This window comes from Muntiacus reevesi, chromosome 13, assembly GCF_963930625.1.
Source record: "Muntiacus reevesi chromosome 13, mMunRee1.1, whole genome shotgun sequence".
Classification (NCBI taxonomy): domain Eukaryota; kingdom Metazoa; phylum Chordata; class Mammalia; order Artiodactyla; family Cervidae; genus Muntiacus; species Muntiacus reevesi.
The window spans coordinates 20171650-20187177 of NC_089261.1; the positions used below are offsets into that span (position 1 = coordinate 20171650).

The 15528-nt window shown below is 42.8% G+C and overlaps 1 protein-coding gene across 4 annotated transcripts in view; it reads right to left on the reverse strand.

Annotated features, from left to right (window-relative positions):
- CLIP1 (CAP-Gly domain containing linker protein 1) overlaps positions 1-15528 on the reverse strand; it is a 115319-nt gene that overhangs the window by 24186 nt on the left and 75605 nt on the right. For 3 of the 4 annotated variants that reach the window (XM_065904943.1, XM_065904942.1, XM_065904941.1), the window contains 3 exons: positions 11640-11756; positions 9459-9565; positions 3866-3986 (listed from right to left, as the gene is read on the reverse strand). In XM_065904943.1, the coding sequence (XP_065761015.1) occupies positions 3866-3986; positions 9459-9565; positions 11640-11756 (345 nt within the window). Of the gene's footprint in view, positions 1-3865; positions 3987-9458; positions 9566-11639; positions 11757-12870; positions 15139-15528 lie in introns of all 4 variants that reach the window. The other variant, XM_065904944.1, reaches the window with a different exon arrangement.

Here is a 15528-nt window from a genome sequence, read left to right on the forward strand (position 1 = left end):
AGGTGATGGTCTCACAGCGCTGTAAATGAGCTAAGTGCGACTGACTTGCACACTGTAAATTGGTTAAAATAGTACATTTATGCAGTGTGTATCTGAGCACGTGCACACACCCAAAACCCGAAGCAGCATGAAACCAGTCAGCCATCAGGCGGGAAACAACGTGAGAGCAAACTGTCCACAGCATTATAATGACAGTCCTCAAAACCGTCAGTCATAAGAAAGGATAAATTATGTTCTCTAGTCGGTTGAGTCATATGAAGTTGCAAACAATAGCAATTCCATATGTCCAATCTAACACAGCCTCTTTGAAAAGAGGAGGCACTCTGTAACATCTTATAAGGATTTCTGTCACAGGTGATGCCAGCTAACGCCAACACTTCCACCTCTCACAACCCTAACTGATCTTGGTTATCACTCCCCTCCCCTCTTAAAATGAAAATCCTGCTTGGGAAAGGGGACTTAAGAGACCCATTTTTCACTGGAAGGGACAATGTCTGATGGAGCAGACCACAAAGAATGCGCACATGTGGGTTCTGCTTCTGGCTTGGTTAGCTGGGTTCTCGAGGGCTACGAGCCAGAGCAGGTGAGCCTGCCAACTGTTCCAACACTTCTTCCAGAGGGGATCATGGTGCCCATGTGTCAATCAAGGCAGATGTGGGTTCTAGTGAAGCACAGAGTGGATCATCTCTCTACCTTCCATCAGCCAGTCCTGCTCTCTGTTAGCCCTCGTTATTTCAGAGCTTCCTACATCAGCTTTTAAGATGATAAAAAGAGAGGACATTCTACAAAACCACTGTCACAGGGACACAGGGATTCCTTTATTGCAACAAATCATCTCACTTGCAAATAACATACAGGAAATGAAATAGTTCTCTTCACCAAGGGCTTCTTGAGGAAATCAAAACCCTTGGCCAATATTCCCAGCAACAGCCTTAAGATGCAGAACGGATTCTGGGATCCCTTGGGTTTTCTAAGCAAAATAAGTATTTGAGGCAGAAAAAAAAGTAATGGTAGGATTGAAAGCACATTTTTATAGTACTATTTGACCCCACCTACTCCATTTTTCTTTTTTCTTTTCATCTTAACACTTAATGATGAAGTACAAAGAAATAAGTTTCATTCTCAGCAAAAGATAGTAGCAGGCCAACAGACTTACAAGTTAGTCAGACATGAGTTCTGAACTTGGCTCCTCTGCTCCCTGGCTGTGTGTCCTTGGTGGATTGCTTCATGTTTGAGCCTCAGCTTCCTTTCTATAATGTAGCCTCACTATTGCAGGTATGATGATTCTATGAAACAATGGCAGAGGAACCTGCTCAGCGATTGAAACATGGTCAGCGAACTGTGGCACCACTGAGCAAAGGGAACAGGAAGGAACTCAGGTCCAGGTCAGTGTTTATCTGTCCCACATTCAGTCTTTACTGTCTTCACTTTAGCATGAAATGCTGGATATTCCTACAGCACTATAATTAAAATTCTTTTTTTAAAACAAATTTATTTGGCTGTGCTAGGTCTCAGTTGCAGCATGCAGGATCTAGCTCCCTGACCAGGGATCGAACCTAGGCCCCCTGCATTGGGAGCATGGAATCTTAATCACTGACCACCAGGGAAGTCTCCCCCTCGCCCCAGCTCTTTTTCTGAAATAGGGTTTCAGACCAACTCTGTAGTATATTTCGAAACAAAGTTGATGGATAGGTTGGCTCAGCCATAGCAAGCAAAGAAGTGGAAATTCATGATTTTACACAAGTAAGCAGCTTGTGTAGACTGCTGGAGTCTAGATCTCTGGACTCTTGGAGATTATGTAGCAAGAGTAATAAGAGCCGATGAATGAATCAATCTTCTTTAGCCTAAGGTTGCTTCTAAGTTACTTTCAATGGGGAGATTCTCTCCACTCTTTTGAGACATACGCTCGTCAAGTGAAGTGTTATCTGCAGTCTTCCTCAGTGTTCACCATGAACAGTCTCTCATGTCACAGCCTATCATGGTTGGGTTCCCAGCCGCCTGCTTCTCTCTCCAGAGTAAAACACAAAGGACAAAACCACCCCCTGTTTAAATGGAAGTCAACTGCCCCGGCTGCTTCTTGCAGGTGTTATCTTCACTTCACTCTTCAAAGTCTCCGAGTTTCAAATTTTTAGTCACAAAACCTTTTCAAAAGGAAGGTAAACTTGAATCCCAAGGCAAAAGAGGAAGAGCTGGTGGATGGAGAAGAGTCCTGAAAACTTCTGCCTGAGGAACCATGAGGCGTCACTCCTAAGTCTTGCCAGTTCTGAGTGACAGACAAGAGAAATGTAATCAACGGTCCAGTCAAGGTCACAACATAAGACGAGACGCTGACCTCTGTGTGTTCCTCCCACCGGTGGGATCCACGCTCTCCACCAAGGATGTCCGGTGAGATGAGATAAAAGGAGACAGACAGACTCAGCGCTTGGCTGAGATCCTTCCCTTTCAAGTCCTTACAGACACGCTGATGGCAGAGGTGCACAGTGTTTCACACGCTGGTTTGGGCCAGGAAGAAGAGAACCTCGTCCAGCCCGAGGGCTTCTGTTTTTCAGGAACCCCACTCTCTCGCACACTGACCAAAGCAGGGTGCAGTGACCCTGTTTAAGTCACCCACTCTGATTCTCTCCCTGACCCAAATCAGGGAGGGCTTCTGACCCGCGTCTCTGACACTATCGGCTGAAGGAGGCTGAGCACGTGACTACCGTCTGGTGCTTCCGCTTCCTCTTTAACACGTGGGAGTGATGACGCTGCCGGCTCACGGGAACTACAGGACGGCTGTCAGGCGTTTGTGCCTGTCTCACAGTAAGGTGAGAGCCACTGAGTCTGAGCGATCATCACCAAGAGTGTCACTTGTCATCCTGGAGTCTGGAGAGATGGGCCATTTCTCCCACAAAGGAGGGTCATTGTGGAGAGCTCTAACGAAGACTTACAAGTCTGAAATCAACTCTCCAAAGAGTGCTTTCACCACAAACGATGCCACGTCAATGGACAGTCAGTATAAATTACTCCAGAATACTCCATCCAAATGAGAATTAATGTTTGCAAAGTATGCTTGGGGAAAAAAATTTTCCCCTTGACATGCAAAGCAAAGAATGATGACCACATGGTAAAATTCTCTTTAAAATGTCTTTTTTTTTTCTTTAGTTTCTGCTCTGAGGTCAGATGTGGCTAACAGTCTAGCATTTTGAGTCAAGAATTAAAAAAAAAGAATAGGGCATTCTCTAAAATCAGTTTTGCTTCACTGTTTAATGAACTTGTCAGAAACCTTTTTAATTTAAATAGGGAAACAAGTGGGTTGTGGTTAGCTTCTAGTTCATTCCAGGTATAATACACATTTCATAAACCAATGCATCAGTGCACAGGTATACACAGTTCCCTTAGGAGCTGTTTAAACATTGTTTTTTACTTAAAAGAAAAGCACAGTTCTATTTAAAAACAGCTTCCAACCTTCACACCAAATCTGTATTCTTGGAATCTTCTTAAAATCAATTTTAATGAAAGAAAAAAAAAATCTTAGAGAAAAAAAACAAAACTGAAACCAAGGCAGGAGGGAAAACATACTGTCCCTTTCCGTTTAAATGCACTGCCATAAGATCATCTGATAAAAATCTTATTTTCTCCTTGCTTGCAAGTTCCCGGTGGTTTGTTTTTTTTTTTAAAGGACCTGTCAACTCACTCCTACCCAAGTACTACAGCAGCATGCTTGAAAATAAGGGGACATAAAAGACAGGTGACTTGAGATCCCACTGGAATGACCCGACCACATCAAGCACAGTCTCCGAGGGGCCTCCGCGAGCCCTGCCCAAGGCAGCAGCAGATGCGGGCCTGGCAGGGCCAGGGGTGCCCACCCCAACGGACGCCCACTGACCTTTTGGTGACTGGTGACTTCGTCCCTGCTCCTCCCCAGCTCCTCGTTAAGTTTGACGTTCTCTTCTTGCAGCGCTGAAAGCTGCTGGGACTTCTGAGCTGCTGCCTGCTTTAAGGTTTCTCTGCAAGGACAGCGAGTGTGGGGTTACCATAGAAACAAGACAGGCAAGGAAACTGTGGGAGACGACCAACTCCACAGCACTGGGGAAAATATATCTGGGTCACGTGCTTGATAGGATCTGTAATAACAGGAGGCAGTATTGTCTACCTGCAGGAGGGGCCAAACGGCTTTAACCTCTTAGGGGGAGGACTGCTGCCTGCAATTATTACATTTTTTTTCCAAACCTAATCAACACTACATCTACTCTCTCACCACCCACACTTACCCCACTTCTAAATACTCCCCATACAGAAAAGCCATGTTACTCTCTAAAATAAATGACATATGAAATGGCCGGTATTCCCTTTGTTTCCATTAGAAAATTAAATTCACTACGTTGACAGTGATTTCCATCGCTGCCACAGTATTCTTCTCTAACTGTACAAATCTGTAATCTTTTTTTTTTTTTTTTTTGGAAGAAATGTAAAGCTGATAGTTCCATTTGCTAGTATTTGTCAGAATCAAGTGTTGCCGTAAATCTGGGTATATTTTCAGGACGACTAAAGGTGAAATGCCCAAAGGAAATGTAGTTTTCTAATTACAGAACAAATGTTTAATTTTGATTGTATTCTTTCCATACTGTTGACTTGTAAATAAAAGAAGCAAATAAAAATACAGCTTGCTGACCATACATATCATGAATATCGGCATATAAAATGTTAGCAGGGTAAACATATGTATTAAACATCTTCCCATTATTAAGCTTGACTGAAAATATACATCCCAAATTATCCTTTACATGTGGATATTCAAAATAGTTTATTGGATTGTTGGATTTTAGTTTTAAACCATAGAAGGTGGTTTTGATGCAATTATGAATTTTAAGTCTGGGTTGGCCACACTCCATTTAGTGAGCTGTCATACATGGCTGAATTCTGAATCAAGTCATCTGGGTATGATTCCATCTGCTGATGCATGAACACGTCTATTTTTAACCTCAGTTGTCTAATGGGTGGCAGTACTTGGTACCTGCAGTTTTCTTGATTTTTAATTCTCCATGTACCTATAACATACCTATGGGGCTGACCTTGTGAAGATATAGGGGAATATGTCAACACGAAAATTCTCTTAGCACATTAAATTTGGCATTTGACAGAGACATTTATTTAGCAAGTGAAGAAAAACTAAGAAGGAATTTCAGACTCAAAAGCTGGGAGGCTTGATTTCAATTATGGATCAACACACACACACACACTACAAGTAAAGTTTATCTTCTGGCTAAAATCCATCAATTCTTGATAAATTAGAGGATTTTACTTATGATGAAATCATCATAAGTCAAACCTTTCATTCCCAAGTGGTCACAACCTTCATTAGGAGCTATTTGGTCTCAGCATTTGTGTGGCCTATCAGTGGTAAGTTCTTGATCCTGTTCTTTCTTTCTTACAGATTTCCATCCTTTAAAAAATTTTAAAACCTTGGTTTCCATTAAGAGTCCCCAGTAAGGAAAATTAAAACAAGGAGTCAGGGGAGAAGGCGAGAGTGGGATGTTTCGAGGGAACAGCATCAAAACATGTATATTATCTACGGTGAAACAGATCACCAGCCCAGGCTGGATGCATGAGACAAGTGCTCGGGCCTGGTGCACTGGGAAGACCCAGGGGAATCGGCTGGAGAGGGAGGTGGGAGGGGGGATCGGGATGGGGAATACATGTAAATCCATGGCTGATTCATGTCAATGTATGACAAAAACCACTACAATATTATAAAGTAAATAGCCTCCAACTAATAAAATAAATGAAAAAAATAAATAAAACAAGGAGTCAGGAGATATTAAGATGCCCTAAGATTTATAAAAATGATATATGTTCAATGTTTTAAAATCTACAGCATGATTTCATGTACATTTTCTCATTTAATCCTCAAAGCCCAAGGAGGCTCATGTTATTATTTATATTTTAAAGATGGCAAAACTGAAGCTCAGGGAAGTGAAAAGATTTGCCCCAAGTAAGTTGTAGAATCAAGAGAACTAGAGGTAAAACTGGCAGACAGACCTCAGTTGTGATCTGAATATAGAAACACCTTTCAACTTTCCTTTAGACCAGAGGACATATGTACATTTCGTAGATGGAGGAGGCTCCAACAGCCCAACTCCTGGACATACTCTAAGGAATAATTCTGAAAATACCTACAAATATATTTCTCACAATTTTATAAGTTACTTTTTTTTTTTTTTTACTATATAATGATATCTTGCAAAACAAAAGTAGACTCACAGTTTTAAAACTGAGACACAAAATAAACACTGCTGATATTGACTTGCAAACATTCTACTGAGGAATCTATCATAAATTTAATAATTACCATGCTAAACATATTCTACTTCTTAAAAATATTTATTTATTTATTTGGTTATACCAGGTCTTAGTTGTGGCATGTGGGATTTAGTTCCTTGTCTAGGAATTGAACCTGGGCCCCATGCATTGAGGGTCTAGTCTTGGATCACCAGGGAAGTCCTAGTATATTTTAGTTTTACTACTCAGCCAGGTGAGTAATTAATGGCAAAAATTAGATCGCTTATATCGTTTTCCCTCAGAGTCAAAAGCTACACACCAGAGATAGACAATTCTGTTCTCTTTCCAACTAAAAATAGGACCTGGCTAGCCAAAATCAAGAGTTTTCCTAAAACCAGTTTAGGAAATGGCATAGGGGAAAAGGAACGTTTAGTTGCAAGGGCTGAGTTTCCAGGGCCAAGGGCAAGATTCTCACGGCTGGTTCCCATTAGAACTCCTGGGTTTGCAGAGACGTCCCTTTTCCTCCAGGAACTCCAGTCCTGGCAGGTAAAGAGAAACACCTGAAAAGCTCCAGTGGCCGTGAAGAGCCCGGGTATGTGGTCACAAAACACAAACAGCTGCTCCTTCTCCAGCTCAGAGCACAGTAAAATGACTGCTGGTCTCTTTCTGAGCAGCACTGTCCTCATGTCACAGTACATTTATATCAGCTGGTCCCTGAAATGTGGCCAAGTCTCAGGCAGGGAACAATGAGTCACGGGGTGTGTTGCGGGGGGCGCTTTCAACCCACTCCTCACACCTCCCTCCCGCGGCTTCTCACGAACGTCACCGCTTTGTCTCCCGCTACCCCTGTGTCCTGCTCTGAGTCCTGGCCATGCTGTGCCAAGCTACTGATACGAGGCAAGGTTCTCGTAGCCCTGGCGAGCCAGGAAAAACGGCAGACTATCAGTAGCAGCCCCTCCTCACGTGAACTTCTCCCCTCGGGGAAGGGAGACGTGGGAACCCAGCCCCTGGGAGGAAGCCAGGCCCAGGTGAGGTGGGCGGCAGTACGGCTCGTGGGTTTTTGCTCCCGTGGGCCTACAGGTGCAGGGCTCAGCTTTTGTTATTCAACGGGGTCTTTCAAAGAAGGGCACACACAGTGAGCTGCTCTCTTGGCAGAAGTGAGACCACCCCATGCTGACTACGGGTGGAGACAGAACGGAAAGACTTGAGTGAGGACAGCGACATATAAACCCTAGGCCAGTGTGACAACCCTTATGGGAGGCTCCTGCGTGGTGCACCTCTTACGGGAGGTGCTGCAGGACAGGGGAATTTTATCTTACTCCGCGGGGCTCTCTGTGATACGTCCGCTCTGGCCCTGCCCCTCCATTACCATGGCCCAGGGAGCTCAGAGGTGGGATTATGGCAGAGGGAAGTTGGTGAGGGAATCTTCTCCTGACGCTCAGATCCTCCCTCACCAGCTGCCTGTGTGACATAAATGAACTGAAGTCAATGTAGTGCTCCAGACCCTCAGGCCGGCAGAGCTACTGTGTCATGGGGTGGGGGGAGATCCTTAACTGTAGCTGAACCTCCCCTCTCTGAACAGCTTTGAATTTTTTTCCCCATCATAGGAAAACCAACAGTTGTTTCTATTTGTGCTGTTTAGCCTTAGCAGACCAGGAGAGTCAAGCCTCTCCCACTGGCCACCACCACAACTCTACACATATACGTAGGTGTAAATGGAACCGTTGGGAGCTGTTTAAATACCTTTTAGAGAAATATCCCTAAAACTAAGACTGACGAAAGGATCCATTGTCAGCGTTGTGAGCTGTCCATCTCCTCAGGTAAGTAGCCCTGAGAAGACCACTTCTAGGAGGATTTTAGGAACTCAGAAGAACTAGAGATAATATACTAATTTAACCCAAGCTTGATCAACAGATAGTACTGAGGATGGCAACTTGGTTTTGGAAATGACACTTTTGTTTCTGTTTATATCTCATCTATTTGTTTGATCAGAACTGGAAATAAATAATACAAACCCTTGAAGGGCAGAGTCCACATACAATTCATTTTTGGATCCTTCCTAGCTCAACTGTACCTAGCAGAAGGGGCTTACTCAAATGTTCACCAGATTAATTGGCTTTAAATGTTCGGTTCAGAGTTGATACAGAGCAGTTCTCAGAACAGATAAGCAAAATGAAATCTACTCTGTAACTATCACTTACAGCGCCAGATAAATAACCATCTGCAGCAGTTATGAGAACCAAACTGGAAAGGCGGTATTGACAAAGGAAACATGGACAGCCTGTCTGCCTAAAATATAGGCAGCAGACTGATGAGTAAACTTGGATTGGAAAGAGGCTTTCAAAGTTCTGCTCATTTAATGTCCACGCCAGAAGATTAGATTACTCTTAAAATCAAGACTATTTGATAATCTTCAAAGTGCATGCTTTCCCCCACCTCCTACTGAAAGAGTTTTAAGGGATTAATTAATAGAGGGTCTGATGTTTCCTAATGTTGAGATTAGCTACCACGTAAGCATACTATTTTTTTTTAATGTTATTATTGGGGTATAGTTGCTTTATAATGTTGTATAAGTTTCTGCTGTACAACGTGAATCATATATATGTGATTTATACATATATCCCTTCCTTTTGAGCATCCCTCCCACCCCGCCCCCGTCCCACCCCTCTAGGCCATCACGGAGCACCAAGCTGAGCTCCCTGTCTATACAGCAGCTTCCCGCTAGGATATCTGTTTTACACATGGTAGTGTACATAAGTCAGTCCCAATCTCCCAATTTGTCCCACCCTCCCCTTCCCTCTGTGGCCATGTGTCCGTTCTGTCTCTGCTCCTGCCCTTGCAAATAGGTTCATCTACCATATCTCTAGATTCCACATATATATAAACATACTACTTGAAAAAGCTCTAATTCCCCTTGTTATTTGCAAAAGGTTTTATCAAGTCACATTTGAATTCCAAGCGTTATAACTCACCAGCCAGCACATATTTCATTTTGACCCTGTAACTGAGCTATAGTTCCAACTTCACAGTGGTTATAGGGGTGAATTCTCAAGGTCTGCAACGGCATTTAGCGGGGGCAGGACGGAGATTATTACTTGGACTTTATATACACTTGTCAAGTACTTGAAAAAAGTAATTAGCACTGTTTCTACTTTTGCAATTTTAAATAAATAAGTTTCTTTCATAACAGGTAAACTTACATTTCTTTCTTGAATTCTTCTATTTTTTGGTTCTCTACCATCAGAAGCTCTTTTGATGTGTTCAGCTCTTCCACGTTTTTCAAGTTGTTTTCTTCAAGTGTATCCAACTTAAAGATCAAGAGAAAAAAACTTAATGAAATTATTTCATTTTCCAATCACATGAGTGGATAGACAAATCATTCATGAAAACATGCTTTAGACAGGTGAAATTAAAATCCTTTGCAAAAAAACAAACAAAAAGATCACCAAGTGAAGAGATTACAAATGATCAAATCTATTATAAACTCCAACCTCCCGCATAGGTTAAATCAGACATTCCATGTACACCTGGTCAAAAGGTCAAACTAAATTGCAACACAGGGTCTCTTTCACTTTTACACAATTTCCAAAATTTATCATTGAGCTTGCTATTCATGTACGATGCATCTTAAAACATGCATTAGAAAATAAAAACATTAGAAATAAATTGCAAAGGCATGACATCAAGGACTGATTTTTTGTAATGAAAACACACTCCTTTCTTCCCACAAGACTAGTAATTTAGGATATGATATTTTTCAATGTCAGTGCCAAATTTAAAGTTATATAATAATCCTCATTATGAAAATTCCTGGGATATTTGTAGATGGGAAAGATTTAATTATTCACCTGAGCTTCAGTCTGAAAAGGGAAAGGCCACATAGCGAGACTGAAAAGCACTCACTCACATTCAGTCCCATCACCTGCCCACGTGGGACGTGGCCAGCCTATGGCCTGGCCTCTGGTGGGAAAAGCAGACACGTTACTGGAATTAGTGGGGACATGACCAACCTCCGGCTCTGGCAGGTGGCTGGAGTTTCAGGCACGCAGCCCCCAGGGACGGGGGGCTGTCATGGTGACCCATCATACAATGTGTGCTCCTGGTGCCATGCTGGCTTTCGAGGACTCGTATAGTTATCTCCTTCAGCCAGAGGTCATTCTGTCCTACCACATGCTACCAGTCAGGAGCCCTGGGAATCAGGAGCCCTGGAAAGTGTCCTGCAAATTTTAACACCACCATCTTCCTTTTAATGCTCCCTCACATTCCAGATTCAGGGAATGTTCAGTGGAACCAGAAAATGATTCATCCAGTCTGTATCCTGGTTGTAACGAGACACCAAGGGATAAATTATGGAAACACAGGATTCTCCCTCAATCTACCTTCAAAGGTTAGGGACATTCCTTAAAATCTTATTTACTTTAGCTTCCAATCGATTAGCATCTATAATTTTTAATGCTTTGATGTTTTCAGCTTAAGTCTTGTTCTCTTAGGACTGTCAACTCCATCATAAATGTACTCTTTTCTGCGTCAAGCTTTATTTCCCTTCTAATTATTTCAAAATGTTTATGCCTTTATGGATTTCAGTCCTCGCTCTGCTGTCATGAGGAGGCTTGATCTTTGCGATAGCTATGCAGTGTGCCTGTCTGGATCGTCCCCGGCTTTAACTTCTTAACGTCTCACCTGACTGTCACTTTAAAAAGCATCTGAAGTTCTATAGAACTTCACATAACTATTCTGGAGAAGCAATCTGCTTTGGATTTACGTAACAGCTTTCCAAAGAAAGAAAGGGCTGGTATGGGGTGTGGGGAGGGGGGGCGGGCGGGAATCAAAAGAGAGGTGCAAGGATGAGAAATGCTACTTTTGGACAGAATCAAAATTACCCTGACACCACAAATCTGTCTGAGACCCAGAAGTGACTGATTCAAAAAGAGATATAAGGGAGGCAGTACTGAAATTGGCCAAGAAAAAGGCCTATGTCAAACTCAGGGCTGAGGGATGGAATCCGGTAGCTCAAAGTTGGAAGGCAGTTGGGAGAAAAAAAAAATGCATGTGATTTAAGATAAAAAACACAAGCTAGAGAATGCCATTGGTATCTCCTCCCAGTAGTTGTGTCAGTGAACAACTATCGCAGAAACCCACACTACCAGGGTTTTCCCCTCCTTTTTTAAAGGTTGGTCTTACTAAATAGGTAATGAAGTAATACACTTTATTTCATAAGATCATCATCCTGGTGTACATGCGACTCCACTAACATAGATCAAACCTGTGTGAGGCCACACTTCAAAAAAAATAAGTAAATAAACCATCCTGAGTTAGTCATCAAGAATTCCATGAAGTCAATAGGCTGTCCTTTGTACAAAAAGCCATTTAAATCTGATTACTTTATTCTGCAGTTTTTCGTTTGTTTGCTTGGAATCTTCCAAGGAGGCCAGCGTTTCAGTCTTCTCTTTGGTCATCTGTTCCATTATCTGCATGGCATCTTCAGCGGTTTGAGTGGCCTAAGTGTGAGAAAGCAGTGTGAGAAATGAGGGCACCCCTCAGCAACCTGGGAGGGGGTGACTAATGCTCAGGCCATGAGGCTCAGGATCTGTGTGGTGAAGGGAATCACACAGAGACGGTGAGCCGGTAACCAACCCCATGCCAAGACAGACAGACCAAGACGAACAAGCAGAACAAAGTTATAGACACTTTCTGTGCCATTTTTCAACAAGCCAAACTGAAATGTGCAATTTACGTATTTTCAGATCCCTATAAACCTATGCCTTCTAAGTTCTGAGTTCCACTGACAATGGCGTTCATCACTCTGACTTATGTTTGAGAGAAATGTTCACTGATAAGAAAGGTTTACATCCTTCTGTGGCCAAATTTCCTCTTAATCATATTAACTGTTAGAAGTTTAAAATATTCTTCTTGCTATCTCAAATTTGGGGCTTTTGAAATCACTTGGAATTTCGGTTGGGAACTTTTCAAATAAAAATGGAAATTATTTGGGTGGTTCCAGTGTTTAAGGCTCAAGTGTTTAATGAGAAGCACTGAATGACCAAGTCCATGAGAAGCTGTAGGCAATGAATACAAGCATGTCTGTGAATAAAAAAGATAATATACACATGGAAACAAATCTTTAGTTGATATAGTATTGAAAAAAAAAATCACAGAAGTGAATTAAAATCTTTTAAGACACTTGCTTACAATTTCCTGTGGTCTAATTCAGCTTGTGAGAATTCTGCCTTTATACCTTCCAGGTAACTGGAGGGAAGATTTATGAAACAATTAAAGCCACACAGAAGATACTATGTTTTAACATGTGACCATTTTACCATTGTTCTTAAGCCTTTAAGAACTATGGTTGCCTTTTCAGAAAAATTCTCCCTAAATTAAAAAACATCTATCCTTTTTATTCACAGTTTGCAATCTTTTCTAATGGAGAGAGATGACAGCAATCTGGTAAACACTTGCCCTTTCAGGTGGTGACAAACAGCTTGAGATATCTGACCAAGTTATCAAATGGGGTGCGTTTCCTTCTTTGGAAATGAAGGCACGTTCCCTCAGCCACTACAGGGTTAGTGAACAAGGTTAAGGCGAGGGACCCAATCCCTGAACCTCCCACTTTACCGTAAAGGACTGCAGAGTCTCGAGCTCTCTGATTTTTAGAGTGAGCTTGCTCTTGTCTTTCCTCAAAATACGGTTTTCGTTTTGAGACTCCAGGAGGTTGGCTGAGATGTGGCTGTTGGTTTTGGCCAGCTGGCTGATCTCTTTCTGGAGGAAGAAGTAGCTTTCGGCCAGCTTCTCCTTCTCTTTCAGGAGCTCGTCCTTTTCCAGCATCATCTCTCTTTTCTCGGCCAGGAGGTTCCTGTTGTCCTGCGTCACCTTGGCCTGCTCGGCCAGGGTTACCTCGTGGTTCAGCTGCAGGTCGCCCAGCATCTTGGTGAGGTAGTCGTGCAGTTCCTGCAGTTCCAACTTGGACTTGGACAAGGCAGCAAAGTCACTCTTCAGAGTCTCTATCTTGGCGGCCAGACGCGCCGTCTCTGCACTCAGGAGTTCCTTCTCCTTGATGATGCCAGCCACTTTCTGATCTGAGTTGGTCTTATCTCGGATGAGCGTGCAGTTTTCGGACTGGAGCTCCTGGGTGCAGGTTCTCAGCTTCTCCACCTCCTGTTCCAGAAGCGCCACCCTCCCGAGGAGCTTGTTGCTCTCGTACAAGGAGGACTCTTGGTCCTGCATCCTGGCTTCTTTCTCCAGCACCAGGGACTGTTGCATTGTGTGGATCTTCTCGTTTAACTTCTGACATTCTTCTTGCAGATTCAACCCGTCCCTTAACAAGATGGTCTTTTCAGAACAGCAGGCCTTGAGTTCAGCATTTAAACTCTCCTTGGCTTGCAGTAAGTCAGTGTGTTCTTTTTCTAGCATCTTTTTGGCGTTTTGGGCCTCTTTTAGCATCAGCGAGAGATCGCACTTGGTGGCTGTGAGCGCCTGGTTTTCCTTTTCTCTCTCTTGAAGTTCTTTCTTCAGAGCCTCGAGATTGCTGAGCAGTTTCATCTTCTCGTGCACAACGATTCTTCTGTTGGCTGACTCTTGATCATATTTCTTTTTAAGGTCTTCCATGGCCTTCTTGGAGTTCTCTCTTTCTACCAGTAACTCCCCATTCTGTATCTCCAGTACCGATTTTTCTTTCAAGAGGTTATCCTGCTGCTTTTTGAGCTTGGTGATTTTCTGACAAACCAGCTCCTTCTCAGAAGTGAGGTACGTGATCTTCTCATTCAGGTTCATCTCGATGTGGGCGGACTCTTCTGAGTATTTACTGAGCTTTTCCGAGATGAGCCTATTTTCATTCAGCAGTTCTTCTTTCTCAGCCAAGAGCCTTCTCTCGGATGAGGTTAAGGTCTCTTTCTCGTGCAGAAGCTGAATGCACTCGGAGTCTGTGATCTCCCGGCTGGTCTTAATTTCTTCCAGCAGGTTTGTGAGGCTCGTGTTCGTGGCCTGCAGTTGCAGAATCTCCAGCTCAGCCTTCCTCAGGGCCTTGCTGGCCTCCTCCAGCTGTGTGCGGAGCTCACCGGCTTCCGTGCTAAGCAGATGTTTAACCTGGAGGGCAGTCTCCAGACTGGTGTTCAGCTTTTCCTGATCTTGAAGCAGCATGTCCTTCTCGAACTGCAGGTCTTTGTTGCTCTGAAGAAGATGATCTCTTTCGACCTTTAGAGCTATACACATGTTGTCAAGACCTGACTGTTTCTCCAAAGTTGACTTTTTCTCTATTGTGAGATCCTCGATCTCCTGCACCAAGCTCTTCTGATCTTTGACCAGCTCCTCATAGGAGCTCTGAAGCTGCTGAATAATTTCATCTTTATCTTTAGCCAATGCGAGGTTTTCAGTGACCAGCTTCTTGATACGATTCTCCAGGCGGTCTTTTTCTTCCCGATACTTCTGAGATTCGGACATTAGAATATCTCTGCTGAACTGCAGTTCCTCTGTGAGTGCCTGCAAGCTTGCTTTGGAAGCCTGCAAAGACTCATTTTCTGTATTTATCTTCAAGAGTTCCTCCTGCGCGATATCAATCTCTTTCAGTAATTTCTCTCTCTCCACAGCCAAAGCTGCTTTATCGAGTTGTTCTTGCTGATAAAGCTTTTCAGTATCTTGCTTTTCTTCCCAGACTTTCTCCTTTTCTAAATTAAGAGTTTCATTTACTGACCAGAGCTTCTGTTGGTCCTCCTGAAGTAAAGTTATTTTGGCCTCCAGCTCTACAAGTTTAGACAGAAGTGAACCTTTTTCTAACTTTAAAGCATTCCCCTCCTGGGTAAGAAGCTGCTTCTCTAATTTCAGACCCCTCAGCTCTTCTGACATTAGTTCAATTTCTCTTTGGGCTGATGTTAATAAGTAAGTTAGCGACTACAGAGACAAAAGATGGAAAGAATGGAAACAAAATGAAATCAAGCAGACAAATGCAAGCCCGAATAACTTAACAACCTAAGTCATCAAAGTTAAAAAGAAGTTTATGATAAATGTCATAGAAACTACCTGGATTACAGGGGAAAGAAACTAGATGAACAGAGCCCATAAAAGGATAATGCAAAGCAACTGTAGCTTTGCCAAACGCTGATAACTCTATTGGTTCATCTTTGAAACAACCTCTGAAGTACTTACTCTTGACAGTTAATTAGAAGATACAAACAGTAGTTTGACATCAGGGCATGGGATTCTTTCCCTGCCGCTCCCAATTATCTAGTAATTTCTATCATAGGAGGGATTCATAGAAGAATTTTTAAAAACACAATCCAA